This window comes from Chamaea fasciata, unplaced genomic scaffold (assembly GCF_029207755.1).
Source record: "Chamaea fasciata isolate MVZ Bird 193981 ecotype frontalis unplaced genomic scaffold, bChaFas1.0.hap1 SCAF_3, whole genome shotgun sequence".
In the NCBI taxonomy this organism is placed as follows: domain Eukaryota; kingdom Metazoa; phylum Chordata; class Aves; order Passeriformes; family Sylviidae; genus Chamaea; species Chamaea fasciata.
The window spans coordinates 83,083,876-83,107,300 of NW_027094088.1; the positions used below are offsets into that span (position 1 = coordinate 83,083,876).

At 37.4% G+C, this 23,425-nt stretch overlaps 1 protein-coding gene across 1 annotated transcript in view; it reads left to right on the forward strand.

Moving 5' to 3' along the window:
- The window catches only part of COL12A1 (collagen type XII alpha 1 chain), a 100,332-nt gene that overhangs the window by 24,257 nt on the left and 52,650 nt on the right, over positions 1–23,425 (forward strand). Inside the window, exons 14-25 of the mRNA XM_066179676.1 lie at positions 9,317–9,586; positions 11,459–11,725; positions 13,661–13,853; positions 15,337–15,458; positions 18,062–18,211; positions 18,298–18,417; positions 18,939–19,103; positions 19,297–19,443; positions 20,052–20,191; positions 21,346–21,475; positions 22,501–22,646; positions 22,909–23,038. Coding sequence (XP_066035773.1) covers positions 9,317–9,586; positions 11,459–11,725; positions 13,661–13,853; positions 15,337–15,458; positions 18,062–18,211; positions 18,298–18,417; positions 18,939–19,103; positions 19,297–19,443; positions 20,052–20,191; positions 21,346–21,475; positions 22,501–22,646; positions 22,909–23,038 — 1,980 coding nt within the window. The remainder of the gene's footprint in view (positions 1–9,316; positions 9,587–11,458; positions 11,726–13,660; positions 13,854–15,336; positions 15,459–18,061; positions 18,212–18,297; positions 18,418–18,938; positions 19,104–19,296; positions 19,444–20,051; positions 20,192–21,345; positions 21,476–22,500; positions 22,647–22,908; positions 23,039–23,425) is intronic.

The window sequence follows — 23,425 nt, forward strand, 5'->3', positions numbered from 1 at the left end:
TCCAGAAAAACGAAATTCAGTCTCAGGTACAAACTGTCTTGTCCTTTCAGTGCTCCCTGCCCTGTGTCCTTGAGGGATCTGATTCTTATTTGGACTTTCTGCATTGCTAAATAGTTAATAATAAGAAAAACATTTTCTCGACATTGGTTAAAGAACCAAATAACTTGAAAGAGTATTTCCCTCTATCTTAGGAATGGGCTTATATGCAGCCAGATGAAGTTTAAAATGGGTGTTGAACTTAAAAGGTCACAGAAGCACTTCTGTAAGAAATTTTGCTCTAAGCAAGTGATTTAAAACATTACATTAAAAATTCAGTGACAGTTTTTGTCTTGGGATAAATATGAATAAAGGAGCCTCCTATCACCCAACTTAATGACTTTTTATTCAGTTCTTAAGCTGGGAGGAAACCAAATAAAAATTACTTACCATTTTGATATGTATAGCTTTATGACTATGAAGATTCAGCTGGATTTGAAAATCCTATTAGGGTACTCTTCAGAAAACATTACTCTTCATATTAAAACTGTCCCTTAAATTTTCTTGATTAGATAAAATGTTTAGTAGGAGCACTGTAGAGATGTCCGTCCTTACTGGGTGATCAAAGGGAAAGAACAGAGTACAAATTTCTTTTTGTATGACAGCAAAGATCTAATTCATGATATTTCCTCATGGAATATCTACCGTGTATTTCAGTAATCAGCATATCTGCAGTTTCATGGGGCAATAAAACTATTTGAATCAGTCCAGGACTCTTTGAACACAGTCGTAGATATTTTAAAAGACTCTCTGACCAACAGTATGAAAGGTTTTCAGAAACATTTGTTGCATCATATAAGACACTATTTCACTGTATAGCCCTATCTTACCACAGTGAAGGATAAAATAACAAAACCTCTTAAGAAATTCAGACTATTAGGAATGAAAGGGTTGCAATTTTGGAACTGAAAGGTAACATTCAAATTTCAAAGCTCAGTATAGAAGTTTGCATGAAAAGAGATGTCATTCTGGCTGTGAAGCTAAAATAAATTTGGTTGGACCAGGATGAAAAGTTACACAGGTCAGTGAAGTGAATACTTGACTAATGAGTAGCTGAAATAACTTGTCTGACTGAGGCTGGAAATAAGACAGGTCTTAACTTCTGCAGAAATAAACTTATCAACAGTAATGACAAAAAAGCTGTGAAAGGAAGCATAAAAAAGTGTTTAGTATTTCAGTTAGTTTTTCCATGAGCCATGGTGTCTGAGAAACAAAATAGTGTGGTGTATGTTTTTCACTGCCAACAACCCAGAAAGACTGAGCACTTAAGTATTTTTCTGTATCAGGAATCCCTATGGGGCTTACTTGATGTCTTCACCATATGAATTCTCACCAAACCTATTCAGTCAGTGGTGCCATAGTTGCTCATCATATCAGGAGCTAGGCTTGAGATTGCCTTTCAAACTGGGATGGTTGCTAGTTCATGGAATTGATGTGTAGCCTAAGAGGAATCAGTGTGGGTGTAGAGAACATTTCAGCACTAATAGGAAAGTGAGAAAAGAGGAGCTGGACACACAGTACCATCTCCAACTATCTTATAGTCAAGTGGCAGAAAATGAAAAATCCGAACTGTCAGATGTTTATGGAATTTTACTCAATCATTAAATGGTCTCCTGTGATTAAGGATGTAGGCAAACATTCCTCCTGCTTTCAGTAATGATTTATTTTGTTCTGCATGTAGTAGTAGAACTCACATGGGCAGTTACTCTCAGACACGAGTATCCTTCAGCAGAGAGGAAAAAACTGAGAAATTTTTAGGCTGCTCTAACCTGATCTGCACGGACATGTTTCCTCAGGCATTTATTGAAGCCCCTTCAGTTATGTTTTTTATCTCCAAAATATTTTGGAGCAGTTACTATTTGCCCCCTTTGCTCTGTACGGTAGTTTTGCAGTATTTTGAAGTGGCTTGTTTGTTTCAGGATTCGCGGGAAAATCAATCCTCAGAAACCCAGAAACCATTCTGTGTACTTGATATCATTTACCATCTGGGTAATCTCAGTTTCTCCTTGTGTTTTTCTTTTTGCTTAGCATATGATTGCCCTTATTGCTTCTCTGCACAAAACAGAGAGGGCAAATATTCCCCCAAGTAACTGTAGATAATCCCTTTTATAAACTGTTTGCATAGCTCTCTGGTCCAGCCCAAAGATAAACACATGCCAGAGGATCAGCATTTTATGAACTGTTCATAGACAACACAGTGTAGAGAGTTTAGCAAATGAGTAATCAGAAAATGACTCATTTCTGAGAGTACTGTTCCATTACCAGGTAATTGTTATTCAGAGAGAATGGATTTATTTCTTGGTGGTTTTGTAGCAGGAAAAAGGAAATAACATATTTGCCCCTTTGTTGAAAGAGTACACTTTTCTTCTTCAGTAATCCAGATTTAGGAAACTTATAGCGTTCTCATCTTTTATGTGACCTCTTTCAGTCACTGGCTGATTTTGTCTACAGCTATGAAGTACCATGCAGAGGTGAAAATTCTGGAGCTTTATATTTCATACTGCTTTAAACATAACTGCATGTGCAAAATATGCGCTGTAGAAAACTCTCCACTTCTATTCTCTCATTTTCAAAAGTGCATGGCAATCCATCACTGGGCAGCTTTGGTTAGAGCACTTCTATAAAAGTGCCATGGAAAAATTTTCCTCAGACATACTTTTTTGGCTATGATTCCTCTCAGCTCTCACAAAGTTGTTGAAACTGCTAAAGTAAATTAAATCACTGAAGGCTGCCATTTGCCTTGGAGTGGAACAGGGCCTGTGGCAGCTGGAGGAGCTAAACAAATTTGCACTGATGGTTATATTTGATGTTATGTAATTCTGATTGAAGAACAAGCAAGAAACACCCATGGAATGTCTTAAAGAAAAGTCTTTCTCTTATCTCCAAACACTCCAAACAAACCATTTGGCTTTCAGTATTTCTTGGGATCACATGATCTTGACCCAAGTCTTCATACACCAGAAATAAAATACAACGAGAAACATGGTGAAGGCGGTGAGTCTAAATGCAGCAGACAGCAAGCAGTTTGTGAGAGCTACTGTTTTTCTAATCTGTTTTTTAATAAGAGAAGTGGTTTTAAGTCTGGCAAGAATTTGATTTGCTGCCCAAATGCATGCTGTTAGATGAAAAGAACATACTGTACATTAGCTGCTAAACAGATTAACTTTCACGATTTGCAGTTGTTTTAAAGAGTAACAAATTCATTGCTAGATTAAGCAATCAATACAGAAATGCTTAATCCTAACAAATGTCTGAAAATCTTGAAAGCTGAAGATCTGGTTTATGTGTGGCAGCTGGAAGCTATATGGTTTTCAGAAAAGTTTTAAGAATATTTGAGTAACTGACTGTAATCAGGGAAGTCATTGCACTTTTAAATACAAATTTCAGAGAAATTTAGAAAAAAGTCTCGGCTGTGGGTTTGTTGTTTTTTTTTTTCCAGAAAAATATTCAGTGATCAGATTTCCATCTTGCTTGCACTGATAAATTTCTAAGTATTACCACTTATATCAGTGAAGATCTTAGGCTAGACACTCTGTTGGTAAAAAAGGACAAAGTTCTTTGGCATACGTGAGGTTGCTGGTCTCCATTAGCAGACCTGTCAGCCTGTTTTGTTTCTTATCTATGTGCTTTTTAGAATAAGCAGAAAGAGGAATGTTTTATTATATTCAGAAGAGTATAAATAAATTTGAGAGATAATTATGTCGTTGTGTCTTCTGCCTTAGAAAGATAATCTTTGTTTCAGTTATGTAGGGCCCAAATCTTCTATCCTGTTTGAGGAGTAGCTATTTGTGTTGTGAGAATTAGGCTGTACTAAAACAATACATAAAAAAAAATTGTCTCAACTGGGTCATTTTCAGTTTGAAGTGATTTTCTGTTGTATATGTTTCTTATAGTTTAGCTTGGGAGATTTTGGAGGCGGGCTCTTTTTTGGTCAGAAAATGAATAGCAGTTCTTTGGTAAATAAATGATTCTTTTTTGCTGTTTCTGTAGTAACATAAGAATGCATTAGAAAGGAATGACCTCCTACAGGCAGAATAGTACAAATTCAAGGGACATTTTCTTACAATGAGGTTTTTAGCATATCATGGGGACTTTACGTAATGGTCAGATGGCGTAGTGCTGCTTCCATCCTGATACAAACAAGGACTCAGTGTCCTCAGGAGATTTAATGCTGTATCATGCATTTTTAAAATTATACATTCCAAGATTTTTGAGTGTGACCTTTGAAACTGACTTAATAATCTGAGGAAAAATATCTTAGTTTTATATAGGAAATGAAACATGTATTAGAAAAAAACCCAATGGGGGAAGGTTATGTGAATAATAAGAAGATATTTCTATACAGTGTTAAATGAATAACGTTTGGAAAAGACAGGATATTAAAGGGACTGAATGTGAACACCTGTTGGCATTATCCTAGATCAGGGACTCAGGAATGCTCTGGCCAAAGTTCCTCTGTTTTGGGTTAGAACTCTCCTAGTTGGCATCTTCTTGCCTTTCTGCAGAAGAGAAGAAGAAATCTGCTCTAATGGGGTCATGTGAGGATGCCTCCGTGTAGTAAGTCTTTGTCTTTCCCCTCCACCGTGGCCACATCCCCTTTCTACTTGCCTGAGGGCTGGTTGCTAACCACTTTATATCTTGGAGGAAGGGATATCAACCCACCCAAGTGACTACTTTCCAGTGCTGAGGAGAGTTTGACCATTAGAGTAACACTGAAGTGATCCTGCAATCATCTCATCTGATGCATCCACTTGAATCCTTGCCTGTGGCTGACACAATGGGTTACTCCTGACTTTTGCCCATTGTAAACAAGGCAGGACTCGGGCCAGAACATTCTTGTCTATGCCTCTGCAAGCGAAGGCTTATTTAGTTGATTCTGATATTTTAGGATGCTGGTTTACAGAAATCCTATGTTTAACTTAAATGAAACAGGGCTTTGCAGAAAATTTACAACTGCAGATTGATTTTGAAACCTATTTTCAAAAAAAATACAGAAAGCTGTTTAAAATTTGGGTCCAAATTGCATGTAAAAATCCCACTGAGATCAGCTGGAGTTGTGTAAATGTCTCTGAGGGGAAAGGCCATTTGAATAAGGACATTTGATTTTTGTGAATGTCAACATTTTAAGTTTAGCTGATTCAGTCTTGTGTTCAATAACAACAGTGATTGCTGGAGAGCTACGGGAAGTAAGCCAAGTGGACAGAGGGAAAATGCTTTAATATCATATTGTGTCTCTGGCACACTACAGTGGAAAAACTTAATATGGAAACTGGGCATTTCAGAAGTCCAGAACAGGGTATAAAAGCACCTGACTGAAAGTTACCAAGTGAACTTTTGAAAGTGTGTCTGCTCTAAGCGATGGTAGAGGTGTGCAGGGGACTGTAGGCAGCAAAAAGTGCTCTGAGCTAAAAACTGCCAAAATGAATCTGACAGCCTGAAGCTGATGCCTGACTTGCTCTCCCAGGCAAGGGTCTGACCTATCTGTGCAAGCACTTTGTTTCCCTGTGTACCTACTCACCATGGCTTACAGCTGTGCTTACACCAGCTGGTTTGATGCTCCAGAGCATCATAGGACCTCATGCCTGTTAGAGAAAAATTTAAAAAACCAGCTCTATCTTTGTTTGCTGATGTCTTGGGGGCTGTAGGAAGTGATGAACAGACATAAGCTTCCATTTCCAGTCAAGAAAAAGCAGGAGTCTTTTGTTAGCCAGACAGCACTTTTCTTTCTCATGATGTGTGTTGTCTCTCCATGCACCTTAACCAATCTTTTTAAACAAGCAGGCAAGAAGTGGATGATCAACAAGCATTTCTGAGCACACTGACCATAGAAAAAAAAGAGTGTTCAGGTGTTACAGCTGTAGATTTTTGTGTGTACATGAAATATAAGCAAGTTACGCAGGTATTTTGTTTTAATCCAAGGGTTGAATATTTCATAGGTCTCATTGTATGTTTGTTAGTGACCATGTTATACCAGTGTTATCATGGAGCATGTGTTTTTTGACTCTGAGTGTAGCAGCTTTGATAATATTCATGGAATCCTAAAAGTTTAAGACTTACAGTTGGACTGTATGTTAAACATAGCTGTTCTCCTAATAATGAATTTAAAAAACCCACTCTGGGAGATCAAGTGAAGCAGAAAAAAGCTGTGAGTGAACTTCCACCTCACACGTGAGGTGCAAATCAAGTTAGCGTGTTATGTTAAAGAAATGTTCTCAGTTGCAATGTAACATATAAAAGGTCTAATTTCCCCTAGTAGGTAAGTTGTCTTGTCAGCAGTTTCCAACTATTTGAAGTAAAAATTTTCCATTTAGTTCTAGTGGTTTGGTAGAAATCCCAGTTCCTTTTCCCTCTTTTACCTTGCCTTATAAAATAGACATTTAGTTCCAAAGAATATTTTTTTCAGAACCAACATATTACAGTAACTGCTGTTCATTATAAAACATTCCAAACAAATTATTTTTCTCTGTTATTTAATGACCTTAATAATGACTTAATCAATAAGGGTTTAAAATAAGAAGTTATTTTTGCAGTATTTCCAACATATATCATTGGCTGTAGTATCCAAGAGTAGACTTGCAAAAAATTGTGCTGTGGTAGCAGATACTTGAATACTGAAATCATGTTGTGGCAGAGCCATGTTTTAAAGTAGCCAAAATAAAGTGACTTGTATATTTATATTACATTAAAATATGGAAAGAAAGGTTTTTATTGTGAGACATCTGTGCATTCTATCAAGTTAGGTTTTCCATATTTTTTCCATTTGGATTGCCTTAATATTTTTTTATATTGGATGAAAAAGCCAAGATTTGAGAGTAGGAGCTTAAGAGCAGACAGAAAAATTGGTGTAATTTACTTTTGAAGGCAAATCTTTATTTCAGGCTTCCAGGAAAATTGTTATTTGGAGTTAAGATTCTGCCCTGGCTTTCATTTAATGCAGTCACTGAATTTGGTGAGACTTCATGAAGCATGAGCTGAATTGGGCCTTTTCACTATAACTTTTTCAGTATATGCAATCACTGTTGTGAAATGATAAGTGAACTTTACCAAACCCTCTGTATCTTAATCTTTTTTTGAAAAGAAGATGACACAAACTGTGGTAATTTATATTGTGAAGCTAAAAATCAGTTTGAAGGGTACAATTTTAAGAACTGATGCAGAGTTAGGATAGAGAAAGAACTGTCTCCAGAAAAACCTGATGGAATGTCCCTAAGACTGAATTAAAATCAGAAACTTCCCACAACACACATTCTGTTAGCTGTATTTGAGAGTAATCTTCATGATTGTTATGGTACTCTCTGATTCTGTATTCTGTGTAGCTGGTGAATCTTTGATAGGTTGACATTAATTTCTCTTCATCATTAAGCCAAGTGAGATTAGTTGGCTCACTTTTAATGAAGTTGCACTGGCAATGAGATGTTTCTAAAACAAAACTTTCTACAGATAATGTTTTCTGCTCCAGAAGTTTTCTGCTTCCATTGTGTTTGGAAATGTTACAGATTATGGTGGAAGTAAAAGACAAATGAATATAAAAAGTGAAAACTCAGTATATGACTTTGAGCAACTTGTTCCTCAGCCTGAAACTGCTTCAGGTTTCTGAATGTAGTGAGGTCTGTTCTTGCAATGAAACTAAGTAGTGGAAATTGGATAAGTATTGAATTCCTCTCTGTTCAAAGAACTTTGATTCTGGTCCTGTGGCTCCTATTGTTTAGTATAAGGATATATTTTTATCAGTGAGGGTAAAACTTAACTGTGGTGCCAGGAGGCCACCCCAAGTGTTTAAGTCGTCTTGCTAAGCAAGAGTCTCTCAGGAATGTCCTGTACAGAGAAATCCCACAGAGAATACACACCCAAGAATTGAGTACTTCTTTGTCTATGAGGATCTGGTTTCATACAGCCCTTTTGCAGATTTTGCTATGATGAGGCTGTTGCACTAAATCCACCAGTCAATGCTCCTTTCCTGCCATCAAAAGCAAGCTATTGCAACAGGAAAATTGAACATATGTTATAAATGTACATTAAGCATTAAACAAAGGCACTCCTTTCACTGCACCACTTTAGACCAATGAGCTGCACTTTTAAGCAGAGGAATTACTCTCATGTGTTAGATGAGACTCACATGTCCATCTGACAACTTGGTTTCATAGACTAATGAGATCCTTCCTTTGTTCCAAACTACAGCAAGGAAAAAGGTACAGGTCTTATGAATGGAAAGATGGAGAGTGTTTTCTACAATAGATGTGGGATGATGTAAACACACTGCAAATTAGTTGTGAACATAAAATTAAATAGCTGATCTGGTAAGTGGGACTCTGGAGGGTACTAGTAGTAATAAATAACAAAATAAAGTTGTCAGAAAAAGAACTGAATGATTAGAGGCCCGGGAAATCACCAACCACATGAAGTTCAATGAGGGAAAGCGCTGCATTCCGCACCTGGGATGGGGTAACCCTGGATGTATGGACAGAGCAGGGAATGGGATGCTGGAAAGCAGTACCATGGAAAGGGATCCACTGGGGGTCCTGTTTGATGGAAAGTTAAATATGAGAGGGAAGACAGAAGAATAGACTGATCTCTTTTCTTTGGTGACCAGTGACAGAACTGAGGGAATGGCCTGAAGTTGTGTCAGGGGAAGTTTAGGTTGGATATTAGAAAAATGTTCTTCACCCAGAAGGTGGTTGGGCACTGAAACAGGCTACCCAGGGAAGTGGTCACAGCACCAAGCCTGGCAGATTTCGAGAAGTGTGTAGACAATGCTCTCAGGAATATGATGTGACTCCTGGGGATGGTGCTGTGCAGGGCCGGTAGTAGGTGATCCTTCTGGGTCCCTTCCAGCTCAACAGATTCTGTGATTCTGTGAAAAGTCTTCATTATTTAACCCTAGGAAAAAAGTTATTCACATAACAATGAAAATGAATGAATGAAATAAAATCATTTTTTTGAGAGTTAAAATTTATCTAAGTGAGCTGCACCACATTTAAGCACCGGCTTCATTCCAGGACTTTGAATACTGACATTTTTATTTTGCATATTTTAAAGCAAAATGACTGCTAAGTATCTTACATGGTAAGGATAGGATCATTCATAGACTAAAGTTAGCTTTAAGCATTTTGTTGAAATGCTTCATCTGTTTTCTCTTGGGACTACCATTGTATGTTATTGAAAACAATATTGATGGGAAAAGTTTGGTTTAACTCTTAAGATCATTTGACTTTTACATTTCTACTTTGCTAACTTTTGCTATTTGTGTTTAAGAGAGACTTAGGTGTTTTTCTTCTTGCAGAACGCGGTTCACCACGTAATTTGGTTACCACAGACATAACTGACACTACAGTTGGGTTATCATGGACACCAGCTCCAGGAACAGTTAACCATTACAGGATATTATGGAAATCACTTTATGATGATACCATGGGAGAGAAGAGAGTCCCTGGAAATACAGTGGATGCTGTGATAGAAGGCTTGGAGCCAGAGACTAAATACAGGCTTTCTGTATATGCAGCCTACAGCAGCGGAGAAGGAGACCCAGTAGAAGGAGAGGCTTTTACTGATGGTAAGTGGAGTACATTACCACCATTTGTAATATTATGTTTTTGATAAAATCTTAACTTTTTAAAAAAAATGGATCTTATTTTTTTTTTTCGTTTTGTTTTGTTTTGTTTTGTTTTAATGAAATTTCCCCAAACCACCTCAGCTCAGCTAATTCTGACATTTTGCTGTACCATTAAAAAAACCCACAAAATCTCTTCTATGTCATATAAGTTTGGATTCAGCAAGAATTACTTCCAAGGCATGATTTTGTCTGCATATTCTCTGAATTCAGCCTCTTAAAGGTTTGGTGTGACTGCTAAAAATCAAGTGAAGGAAACATGGATAAGGCAAGGAGGAAAGATGGGGTAAATTCCCACAGAATCAGTTTCTGTGTTTCGGTTTCCTTTCCAAGTTATTGCCCTTCCAGTCTCTACAGTCCTCAAACTGAGGCTCCCTGGGTGATTTTGATGTTCGTTATTTACCTTTCTGGGGCTCCTCTTTTTCTTATTTGCCAAAAATTATTTTATATTTGTCAAAGCAGGCTCAGGCCTCTCCTGCAGTGTAGGCAATGTGAGAAGACACAGAGACCAGGGATGGCTTGTTTCTTTATAGCAAGAACTGACAAGTAAAGGAGTCAGAATGAATGAAGGGATGTCCGGGATAAGGCCTGACATTTCTGTTGTTTGCCTAAGGGGGCCATGTGAAGACAAAGCCTGAGGGAGGGCTCTGGGGAAGCATCATGTGTGTTTATGTGTTCTTGTGCTCTGTCCTAAGCATCTGTTTTGACTACTGTTGGAGACAGGCTGCTGAACTACGCTAACCTTTGTCCTTGACCCAGTGCAGTTCTTAAGGTTTTGCAAGAGTAGTGACTGCTGCTGTTAGTAACAGCTGACTCCCCAGAGTCAAAGCAGACTGCTGTCCCACAGCTTCCTTCTTTGTTCAAGCACAGCAACACCAGCTGTTCTAGTTTTTCCAGGTTACGTAGGCAGCCTAGCCATATCATTTGTTCTGACTCTGTTTGCTGACTGAGGGAACTTGCTATTAGGCCTATCAGACCTGGGGATAATAGCCTGAAACTAATATTGTATCTTTCTGGTATACACACAATTTGAAATTGTTAGTTCCTAGGAACTACAAAGTCTACCTGTGTGATGAAATAAATACTGACCGATTCCACCGTGCCAAATAGGTTCAGCTTTGCCAAAACCTAGATGGCTTATTTTGGCTGACAGCCAGCATTGCATACCTGTCAGTTCACTTGAGATTATTTATACCATTTGTACAGTCTGGAAAATATCTCTTAGAAGCTGAATGCTGCAATTTGTCGAGAAAATGCTTTATTAGTTCATGGGCTTATTTCAGCACTTATGCTGTGTTGAGATGAGTGATTTTCCAAGCATTTGGAAAGTCACTCACCTCTGAAGGACAGTTTGCATGGGGTTCAACAGCCAGCTGTTTAGGTATTCAACAGTACCTATCAGACCTGTAAAATCAAGACTTAGAATATCTGAACTGCATAGGACATTGTGTTCATGGAAATCAATGACTTTATAATTTATCACTTTCATTTGAGAGTGCTGAATCCATTATTTAATGGATTACTGAGAAGCATGACTAAATAAAACTCCCAGTTGTGCTGTGTCATCATGAGATTTATACTTTCCCCTTTTTTGTCTCAGTATTGAAAACCACACTTCTGTTTGTTTAGTCCATTACAATTAAAAAATAATTAACAATGGTCTGGGAGATTTGCCTGTGTGTTCCCTACAATCAAATACTAGAATTTTAAGGAGGGCAGTTTTATTAATACAGCAGATCTAATTTTGTAGTCATGCATTAGAATATATCTGCATATGATGAAGTAAAAATTTATCCATATTTTTACACTGAAAAGTGTCACCAAATGCCAGGACTGTGACAGTAGACAACGAGACAGAAAATACAATGAGAGTTACATGGCAGCCTCCTCCTGGGAGAGTCTTGTCCTACCGTGTGAACTACAGACCCCGCAGCGGAGGAAGACAAATGTCTGGAAGAGTAAATGCTCCTGCCACCAGCACAGTGTTAAAGCGACTTAAGCCCCGAACTACGTATGACATAACTGTTGTTCCGATTTATGATTTTGGACACGGGAAACCAAGAAAAGGAGAAGGAACAACAGGTATGTAGCAAAAGGTTTTAGAGGACTTCATAAGGCAAGTTTTGTGCTTGAAATTAATAATCAGGAAACATAGACAAGCATGGTGGAGTCTGTCAAGATCATGAATTGACAGGCAAATTGAAGAAAATGTTATTAGTTGAGATTTTGATTTATTTGAAATTTCATTGTGGCATAGCCTGAGCATAGCTTTTTGCTGTTGATATTAAAAGGTGTAAATATGGTGTAGAATCTGTTTGAAAATACTAGAATTGTTTTGAAATGCTGTCATCAGAAGGTCAAGCAAGGTGTTTTGTGACGAAGACAGACTACTTAATCAAGTGTTGTCAGCCGTTGCACAGTTTTCCTTTTGCTTGTGGGTATTGATTAAATAGCTACCCAGCATCCTGTTATTTACGTTTGTCTTCTCTGGTCAGCGTATTTTCTGTGGAAAACCAAAGGTACTAAAAATGGGGAGTAGATAATTTTGAAGATTCATCTGTGGAAGTCTGACTTCATGGTCTTTTGGATAGGCTGTCTTCTCCCTCAGAAACTGAAACTCTAAAACATTTATTAAGTCTCAGTGAAGACATTTTTGTGGTAAAACTCATTTTCTACCCTAGCTTTAGTATGAATGTGATGCTGGTCTTACATTTTGTAAGGAAATGTTCTCTAGGTGTTTAGATGAATCAGACTTAGTGTCTGTTTTCTGCTTCCATAGATGGAAAGCTATTACCAAAAGAAAAACTTCTTCAAAATGTTTCTGCCTGTGTGCCACTAGTCCCATTCACTGAGGTACACTATAAATAGTTCATGCCGTTCTCTGTTTTCTGAATTTATGTTATATTGAATGATGGGAAGTAAAATAAAGGTATCCTAACAGTGGAGATATGAGTACCTCAGTTACTGAAGAAAGGTTTCTTCTTAATCTAAAATGTGGTTGATATAAAGGAGTCACGAAAGCTTGATCAGCTCTTGACCAATACCGGTTTTTTAATGCTGAAAATTATACTGAGATAAATTTTAGATCATCCAGCTGCTTTTGGTTTTTGAACTCTTCATCTTCATACAGATATGCCTCTGCTTTCAGTGTAAATAACTGTGGTGGTAAACACTCTTTGGAAGCAAGTGAGGCCTGAGCCATCTTTTTTAGTTGAAGTTGTCATGAAAATTCAGGGGGTATGATGAGAGATGAGACAGAAAATCTGTACTTGTGAGTGGGAGTGTATCTACTGTTTCTCAGCAGAATTCACAGTTTGAGGACATTTATGATCTTTCAGCTATAGGCACAGGGACAAGGTGAACTCTGTTTCCTCTCTCTTTCATGCCAAAGCTATAGTGGTAACTTTTCGTTTACTTTAATTTTCTTCTTTTTTTTTTTTTTTTTTTTTTTTTTTTTTTTTTTTTTTTTTTTTTTTTTACTTTGAGGTTACACTCCTGCATTATTTTCCATGACTGCACTTTAGAGTTGCACACAAGCAAAAATTGCACAAAATGCAGGAGATACCAACAGCTTGTTAACTGCTCTGTCTGTGAGTGCTGCCCTGCAGTGGGCAGCTGTAAGTCTTCTGAGGAAGTTTCTCTTGACCTAAAAACCTCAGACTGTTTGGCTGGCACTCCTCAGAAGAATTGTTTTTTGATACACAGCCACACCTCTGGTTGGGGAAGTTGCTTTAGCTGCCAGGCAATTTATCCCTTAGTACATTGACTGCAGAGGGAACCTCAAAAATAGACTTAGCCCATGTATCTATTGGTTATATAGCTAAAATTAGGTGACAGGAATCTCACCTTTCATCTCCTAATACTTGTCTGTGTGTCCAAAGAAAGGAACAGAGTTTAGGACTGTCACTAATAGTAGATTTGCACACATCTGCATACATACTTAAAAGCATACTTGTTGATTTTTTTGCCATGTGCAGACCTGATCTAAGACCAGATCTTTGTTTCCCACCCTTGCAGCCTCTCCCTTTAAGCCACCTCGAAATCTGAGAACTTCTGATTCAACTATGTCAAGTTTCCGAGTAACTTGGGAGCCAGCCCCTGGGAGAGTGAAGGGGTACAAAGTAACTTTCCACCCTACTGAAGATGATGGGAGTCTTGGAGAATTGATAGTGGGACCTTATGACAGCACAGTGGTATTGGAGGAGCTTAGGTATGGATATTCCCTCATGTTGGTTTTTGTTTTGTTTTGTTTCCTTTAAATATCTTTAGCCTAGGATTTTGTTTAATAATGATCTGCTATTGAAATGCCTGGCAAAATCTACTGTAAGTTAAGCAAGTAATTTTGTCAATTAGCTATGAAAATCTTGTTATGTCATCTCTGAGATGTACCTGGCAGGTTTCTTTCTAAGATTATCTATTTACATCACTTGTGGTGTTCTCACAGGAACTGAAAGAGGCAAAGATATAGGCTTGGAGCTGTATTCTGTATTTCACATATGAAGAAGATAATGGAATACTGAAGGATATTTGGGATTTCTAAAATTTCCTCTCAAAAGTTTCTTGTCTCATGTTTCTCCAAAGATGCTTAGTTTAGCTCTTGATTCGTTTTCTCAGAGGCTTGGATTTTTAAAGCAGGCTTCACACCAAGTCAAAATCTGTTAGGCAAGTATACTAAATATAATTAAAATAGGATCATTATGTCAAAGAATCATACAGTCATAGAATGGTTTGGGTTGAAAGGGACCTTAAAGATCATCTAGTTCAAACCTCATTGCTGTGGGCACCTTCCAGTAGATCAGGTTGCTCAGAGCCCCATCCAACCTGGCCTTGGTGCTCTGGAATGGGACACTTACAACTTCTCTGGGCAACCTGTTCAAGTGTCACACCACCCTCACAGTAAAGAGCTTCTTCCTAATATCTGATCTAAATCTACTCTCAGTTTAAAGCCATTACACTCTGTCCTATCACTACATGCCCCTGTCTAAAGTGCCCCTCCAGCTTTCTTTAGGCTCCCTTTAGGTGCTGGAAGCCTTCCATAAGGTCTCCCCAAACCCTTCTCTTCTCCAGGCTGAACAACCCCAACTCTTAGCCTGTTTTCAGAGGATAAGTACTCCATCCTTCTGATCATCTTTGTGATTTTCTTCTGGGCCCATTACAAGAGGTCCAAGCCTTCCTAATATTGGTGGCTCCAGAGCTGAATGATGTACTTCAGGTGGGGTCTTACATGAGCAGAAAAGAGGGTGAGAATCACCTCCCTTGACCTGCTGGCCACTTCTTGTGATGCAGCCCAGACAGCACTCCCAGTCCCTGCATTTGGCTTCTGTGATCTTCCAGCAGTGTGGCTGGAGCATTTTTAAGTGAAAAGTGAGTCAAAAATATAATTCGGTACCTCAGCCTTCTCCATATCCTGAGTAACAAGGCATCCTGTTTTCCTCTTCCGCCTGGACAATTTCTCTTCACAGAATTAAATAACTTGAATGAGGAAGGCTATATATTTAAGTACAGAGTGTAAAATCAGCTTTTAAATTATTGAAACATCAATGTCTTGTGGAAAAGCCAGTATTTGGGCTTTCTGTTTTAGTACCTTCTTTTCCATGAGATATTTAGCTCCCGTGAGAATTTAATAAGTGAAGTGTTTAGCATTTAACTAGCCAAATGACTTTAGTTAAAGTACACCTCTTTGACTATTTCAGGGCAGGAACTACATATAAGGTAAATGTTTTTGGGATGTTTGAAGGAGGAGAGAGCAACCCTCTGGTTGGACAAGAGATGACCACCCTTTCAGATACTACTACGGAGCCATTTTTATCTAGAGGTAAACATGACTGAATTGAAGAAAAGGCGGTCTTGTATTTTGGTTAAAAAACGAGCAAAAGTTTACTACATTTCCTTTTTGTTTTTCTAATGTACATACATACTTGTTTACAGGATTCATTATATTCCCTTCCCTGATGACATAAGTCCTGGTCTGAAATAACGACAAAACATGCCTCAGCTCCCAGTTCTAGTCCTCTGCACCCTTCAGGTGATCTTACAAAGATGATAACACAGGCAACCTGTGTTTTGCTGATTATTCAAAGCCATCTGCATTGCATTTTCAAGCAGTCCACATCTGTGTCAAACCATATAAGGTCAAATTCTTGAACAGAGATCATGGCTCCTCTGCAGGGGTCTTCACAGGAGTAAAACAAGGAATTTTAAGCAGATTGTTGGCCCTTTTCTTGTCCTTATAGGGTGACTTTTTCTTTTAAGACTAAGTTGAAATAATGAACAAAGGTCTGATAGTTGGGAATGTCCTAGTGTTAATGTATATTTAAGTTTATATTCAACATAGTCATTATTTAGGCTTTTGGTTTTTTTCTGTAGTAGAAGGAGACTTTTTCACAAAGGCAATTGCAGAATGCTCTCCAGTATCTCTTTGGGAGTTTCTCACTGTGTAGCTAGTAAACCTTCCTTTCAAGGTTTCTGTAAATGTTATGAAATTATCTCCCTTTGGTGTGGTTAACAGGCCTCTGCATGTCAATGTTTGTGCTTGCCATACTCTCAATTATAGCACCTGAAGAAAGTTCCAGGGCTCAGTCCTTCATGGAAAGAATAAAAAAGCAGGTCTGCTTCTAAATATCCAAGTAAACATGAATAAGTAAAGCCTTTTCTCCTCTGCCATTTCAATGCTTGTATAACCGTCAGAGAGAATTTGGTGAGGAGAAAGAACCTAACTACAAAGTCCTTTCAGAGTTAAATTAAGAAAAAAAGGTTTTTGACAGCTGACTATATTGTTTTTTGCTTAGCCCACACTGGCCTGTGTAAAAAATACCCATCTTGGATATAACTTTATTGAAACATTTTTAGAAACTTCTTAATTAATTGGTGTCCCCACTGTCTAATAATAGGGGGTAAAACTGAAAAAAATCCCTTAAACAGGCCATCAGTGACATTAGACTGAAACTTTAATAAGTCTGGAAACAAAAATTGCACCAAGAGGGTTTTTTTATTTTTCATTTTAGCAGGTCTCATTTCTATCTTCAGTGTTATACTCTTTAAGCTAATTAGTTTTATTAATGCATGGATTTGAGTCATAGTTAATGTGAAAAATGAATTTATATCTTGGACTGTAAATGTAATAATAAAATATTTATTAATGGAGGGAAAAAATAACCCTAGATCTGACACATTTATCAGAATTTTCCGTGTGGGGGGAAGAAATAGTATGTTGGAAGAAACATAAAAGTCAAAATAGATTAACTTTTATATTGTACATAAAATTAACTTTAACTTCCATATTAAAGTTATGCATGCAATTTTTTGAACTAACATGGTTTGACTTAAACCCTACTCCCAACTGATTTTGTTGTCCTGACTAAAGACTAGATCTATATTTTCTGTGCAGAAGAGGATCATGCTTTTAACCCCCAGGTACATGGAATAGTTATATTCATGAGTCTACAGTGTTGGATCAGTTCTGTGGAACATATATGAAATCACAATATCTTTCAACTGTGATGAGTGTGGATGATTTTTCTCAATGGGATTTCTTCTATATAAAGACCAGAAGCTCTGATGGCAGGAAGCCAGAAAATTTGCAGCTGGTAACAAAATCTACAGGAAAAAAGAGAGAAAGGATTTTTTTTTTTCAAATGGCTGTGGATAAAATTATTGTGTCTTTCTGTTTTGTATAAATATTTCGTGATTTTCCTTGTGATGAAAATGATATGATGCATATTTTATTTTGTAATTTGTAAACTGATGATATCTGAAATAACTTCCTACCTTTTTGGAACATTGCAGCTTTATATGAATGTTTGTTCTTGTTCCCTCTGTATCTCTTGACCTATATTTATGCTTTTGTGTCTTCTCTGGATCATGCTCTTTCTTTTCTGTACATGCAAACTTCTATACCACGTGTATTATTATGTCTTTTTCCCCTGAAAACTGAGGAATGTGATTTATTTGAAAGTGATTGTAATACATGCTGTTAATCCCACTATTACATGGTTGAAAGTCAGTCCGTAGTTTAGCAATATGTAACAGACTAAAATACCATAAAATTTTTTAATTTAATAGTGCTTACTGCCATATCAGTGGTTCATTTAGTAGTCTTGTACAAAACTTCTGAAATCAAGTTATCAGTCATCTCTAAAGACCAAAACAGACAATGACATGACAATAGAGAACATTGGCCTTGACATTTGGAAAGCCTTATTTTTAAAAGGAAACATACATGATGGAATTTAGACAGCTTTTGCCATGGAACCACTGACTACTAGTGTGAATAATGCTCTCAAATAAGTCATACTTGACAGAGTGCCAGTGAATAAAACTAGAGCTATTTTGGAAGCTAACTCATGACATATGTCACCTAAAAGGATGGGGAAAGAAAGCCATCATGCTAAGGCTATATTTTTGTGGTTGACATGGCAGGTTTAGAATGTAGAACCAGAGCAGAAGCTGATATTGTGCTGCTGGTGGATGGCTCATGGAGTATTGGGCGGCCAAATTTCAAAACCATCAGGAACTTCATTGCCCGTATTGTTGAAGTTTTTGATATTGGTCCTGACAAAGTACAGATTGGTAAGTTCTCATTTGCTGGAGGGAAAATGGAGCATAACTGCTACAGAGACACATAATAACTGAGTAAATGATGGCTTTTTTCCCAGGTCTTGCACAGTATAGTGGTGATCCCAGGACAGAATGGAATCTCAATGCTTACCGAACCAAACAGTCTTTGTTAGAGGCTGTAGCCAATTTACCATACAAAGGAGGCAATACTCTAACAGGTAGGTCACAGTGCCAGGATTTTACTTGAGCTCCAGTGAAAATGATTCTGGTAGCTGACCCTGATATTGTTCAGTGAACCCAAATGTGTCTGTGACGAAAGAGACTTAGCAGTTCAGCTCAGTATGGTTGGAAAAGAACGTGTCCAGCATAGGCTTATAAACTCAGCAGAAATGTGTTAGAAGAGATTTTGGGTGATGAAGAGCTTGTTTTGCTGTTGAGCCTATAAGAGGAGGAAAGGTTAGCTCCATGTCAGGGTTGGGATGAAGACAACCAGGAACCAGAAGAAAAGGCAGTGGAAGTAAGGAAGCTGATGCACAAAAGGTAAGAGAACACTGAATAGTATCAGTTGCAGAGAAGTCTAGATGGTGGGCTGCAACTAAAGTCAAAATGCTTCTAGAAATAAACAAACTGTGGAACTCTGTGATCAGAGTGAAGTCACTGGGATGCACTAATTCCTTGTACCGTGACTACTATATGAAAATAGTTTACAGTGATGGTTACTACTTTTGTGTCTTGCTAGGAATGGCCTTGGATTTCATCTTAAAAAACAACTTCAAACCAGTTGCTGGCTTAAGGCCCAGAGCTCGCAAAATTGGTGTTCTCATCACTGATGGCAAATCACAAGATGATGTAGTCACCCCTTCAAGAAAACTCAAAGATGAGGGAGTGGAACTGTATGCAATTGGTAAGTACTCTATCAAGGGATGGCTTGCAGCAACCCCTCCCCCCCTGCTCATCTACTAAACGGGCAGAGAAGTGGCCACCTACATAAGTACATAAAAGGTTATTTAAATAATGTGTTTAGGAACTTAATTGCGTGTTATTGTGCTTCATGGCCATAATTTCTGACAGGTTTTGCTTTCTTCTTCTCTTGTAAGGTATTAAAAATGCAGATGAAAATGAATTGAGGCAGATTGCAACAGATCCAGATGACATCCATGCATACAATGTTGCAGATTTCTCCTTCCTGGCTAGCATTGTTGATAATGTAACCACAAATCTGTGTAACAGTGTGAAAGGTCCAGGTACGTCGCATTTTCAGTCTCTTTCATTCTTTTTCCATTTACGTGCATACACTGCTAATTCCTTTTTATTACTTATTGGGAACACTGTGTTAGCTGTGGGCTGTTTTTTCAGCTGCTGCTGTGAGGAAGTTGTGCAGACCACCTGGACTACCCTGCAGGAGTTCTTCCTTTCCTTCCAGCAGTGACTATGTTATAACTAACGCAGCATGACATTACTGGATGTGCCTTCTTTTTCTCCCTAGAATCGTGAAGTATCTTCCTTAATGTGTCAGCTTTTTATTCGTTGTGGCATGTTTTTTGATGATACTCATCCAATAGTGAAAATTTTAGCAGCCCTGCTCTTTTCAAGTATTAATGTCTGACAGCCCAAAATCAAAGCTGAGCATGGTAAAACAGTAATGTTAGCTGACGGTTCTTCAATGAAACACTGGTGTTGGAAGGTGGAATAGGAACTTGTTTAGTCTTGAGTGTGTTAAGGTGAGCTATCTCTTCATGCAGCTGTTGGAAGAATTCCTAGGAAAAAGAAATATAAGCAACTACAGGAAGTGGTTTTTTTTTCCTCTTCTGCTAATATAAATGAATCTTTTAAATTTGCTTCCATCTTCCAGGTGATTTGCCACCTCCTTCAAATTTAGTTATTTCAGAAGTGACACCTCGTTCTTTCAGACTGAGATGGAGCCCACCTCCTGAGAGTGTTGATAGATACAGAGTCGAATATTATCCTACCTCTGGAGGTAGCCCTAAACAGGTTAGTAGTGTATGTTCATCTTTGACATTTTCCAGTATAACCTTGGACTTCCACATCATGGTAATATCATTCTGAATTGGTGCTGAGTAGAACATAACAGTAACTTAAAAATGCTCCTAAGGTCAAGAATATCATGCTTTGGTAAATTATACACAAAATTACAAAAATTAGAAGCATATATATTACTTTATTTGCTTTAATATCATGAATCCAGAAGTAAAATATATTTCTTATAAAGAGTTGTCTGATATTTCTAGTAACTCCTTTATTTTAATATTCTACTGTAATATATTAATTGAAATATGTCTGTAGCAGAAATTTTCTGACCATACTCATGAGTAGGCCCCCTGTCCTTTTAATGCATTTTCTTCTTTGTAGAAAACAAGACACTGGGAGATAAAGGTTGTAAGGAGTGCTTAGATTAATGCAACATGACACCAAACCGTTTATTGCACAGGATCAAACTTGTGCTTATTACTTCTCTACACAGAGAGCTAGTGGCTGGCAACTCTTGGTTCTAGGAAATCTGAACTGCTCATTACTCTCTTTAACCAAACAGAATAGTATTTAGGAAAATGAAGTATTTAGGAGAATGTAGTTAGGTGCCTCTCCTACCTAGTAGATTTGAACTTCCCATCTCTGATTGAGGCTGTTAAATCTTAACTCATATTTGTCTCATGGAGAGTTCAAGATTTGGCCTTTGATTAAAGTTTGCGCGTCGTTCCAGTGCACACTGACTTTACAGTTTGACTACTTCCTGGCATTTCTTTTCTGCAAGGTGTTGCTAGTGCCTTGTGCTGTAACCATTTAGATTATCCCAGATTTTGAAATTTTTCCCAAAGTGGCCCTTTTTTCCCTGGTTCTTTATGTTCTTTAGTGATATAGAAGTGTAAACCATGTGTGAAATCAGAATGCACTCTAAGTGGTGCTAAGCAGATCCAGTTCAATTTGAAACAAGTGTCTGTCTGAGATTTCCCTACAGCTTGCTTTGCAAAAATAATGCTATATTGTCAGACAAAATGTATGCAAAATTAGGACCAGACTTATCTCCTTGTCATTGATTTCTGCAGTTGCACAAAGATATGATTAATTTTCTTAGAGATAAGATTACAAACATATTTGTCTTACAGTGATTAACATTGCTTCTCTTGCAGTTTTATGTAAGTAGGATGGAAAGAACAACAGTTCTGAAAGATCTGCAACCTGAAACAGAATATGTGGTTAATGTGTTTTCTGTGGTAGAAGATGAAAGCAGTGAACCTCTGATCGGCAGGGAAACAACTTGTAAGTTAGAAATGGGTCCTGAATAACATGTTAACAGCCAGTTTGGCACCTGGGCAACTGTCCAGTAGAACTTTTAGCACTATGGATTTTCTTCTTAGCAGAAGTAAAATATTTAATTTGAATTACCAAACCATATTGTGTTACTCTGGCTGTTCCGACCTTGTTGTCCAGAAGAGTTCAGCAAAGTTAAACTGCAATGTGATAGAAAATATTTGCCCCAGCTTCTTTCTAGGCTCAGAAAGCATGGCTGTACAAAACTAGAACAACAGACATGAATTACAAGATAAAGTTTATAAATTCCTGAAATCTGATCACAAACAAATGTGTATTCCTTCATTTTAATGCTAGGTAATTTATTCCTGCTACCATGATACAGAATTATTTCTAATTAGCAAAAGCTAAATCAACACAATTATGCCACTTCTATGAGTTATAACTCAGCTATGTTTCTCCTATGAACTGTCTACATGATTGATTTCATGTATATTTGTGCTGTATGCAACATAGGGTGACTCTTCTGCCTCTTTAATAATATTGAATGTTTGCTGTTCATTTCACTTTTTTATTTTGTATTAGGCTTGTCAAAAATCCTTAAAATGTGTGTGTAATTTTTATTAAGTCTTACTTTTTGAAACGGTTTCATGGAAACTTTTCATTTATTTAATAATTTGAGAAATAGAGAAAACAAGAGGAAAATCCTTTTCGTACAGATCCCAAGCCAGTCATATTGTTTCATATTAGAATTTTCAAGTGAGTTAATGTTGTTTTTAACAAGATTAAAATATTCCAGTTCAGACTTGTAAGAGTTTTAGCTGTGTATGTGGAAAATCTGTGGCCACATTCAAAACGATATGACTATTACCTCATTCTTAAACTAAGAATTTAAATACCTGTTTGCAGATCACCTCTCTACTACCCATAACATACCCTAATACCCATGCGCAATATTCTCAGTGGTATGACCTGTGATATAAAATACTAAGAAGCTGAAAGAAATAAGTTAATATATATTTTTTATTTTACAGTGCCAATCTCTTCAGTTAGAAACTTGAATGTTTATGACATTGGATCAACTTACATGAGAGTGAGATGGGAACCTCTCAATGGAGCTACTGGTTATTTGTTAACATATGAGCCTGTGAATGCTACAGTCCCAGCCATAGAGAAAGAGGTAAGAAAATTTGTCTTTGCTACCTGTACTCTACCAAAAATAAATTAAGAAAAACTGACTATCATAGGAGCCAAAAGATTGGCATGTACTTCTTGAAGTGCAGTGAACTTACTGGGATATTATACACAATGACATCAGTCAGGAAGCTGTAAATATACTGTGAATCTCACAAACAAAATTCCCTTGAAGTTAAATCATTGCTTGCTTTTCTGCCATGGCTTTCTTCAGTTTTTAAACATGGTGTGTTATTTTTCATGTGCAGATGCGTGTGGGACCATCAGTGAATGAGGTGCAGCTGGTAGATCTCATCCCCAACACCGAGTACACTTTAACAGCTTACGTATTGTTTGGTGATATGCAGAGCGACCCACTCACCACACAGGAAGTGACGTGTATGGACATCTTGAGTTTTGCTTTGTTATTGCTTCAGCAGCACCTTATTTTGTATTATATTTCATGCAACAGTTTTTATATCATCTGTTTCATTTAGAAGACCACCTTAACCACGTTTTATGCATTTTCTAACACATACATTTTCCAAAGATCTCAAAGGCAATTTCAATGAGAAGGGTCCAACTACTAAAAGGGGAACAATATAATTTTCTACTTGAATAATGAAGGAAATCTTGAGATCACAGTGTTTTTAAAAGGTTTCAATTTTGCTTGTATTGATTTAGAAATTTTGTTCCCAAATTCAGACATCCTCTTAAGCATAGAGATTACTAAAGAAACATGTTATTTCAAGAAAAAAATAGATCTAAAAATGGTTTCCTTTTTAT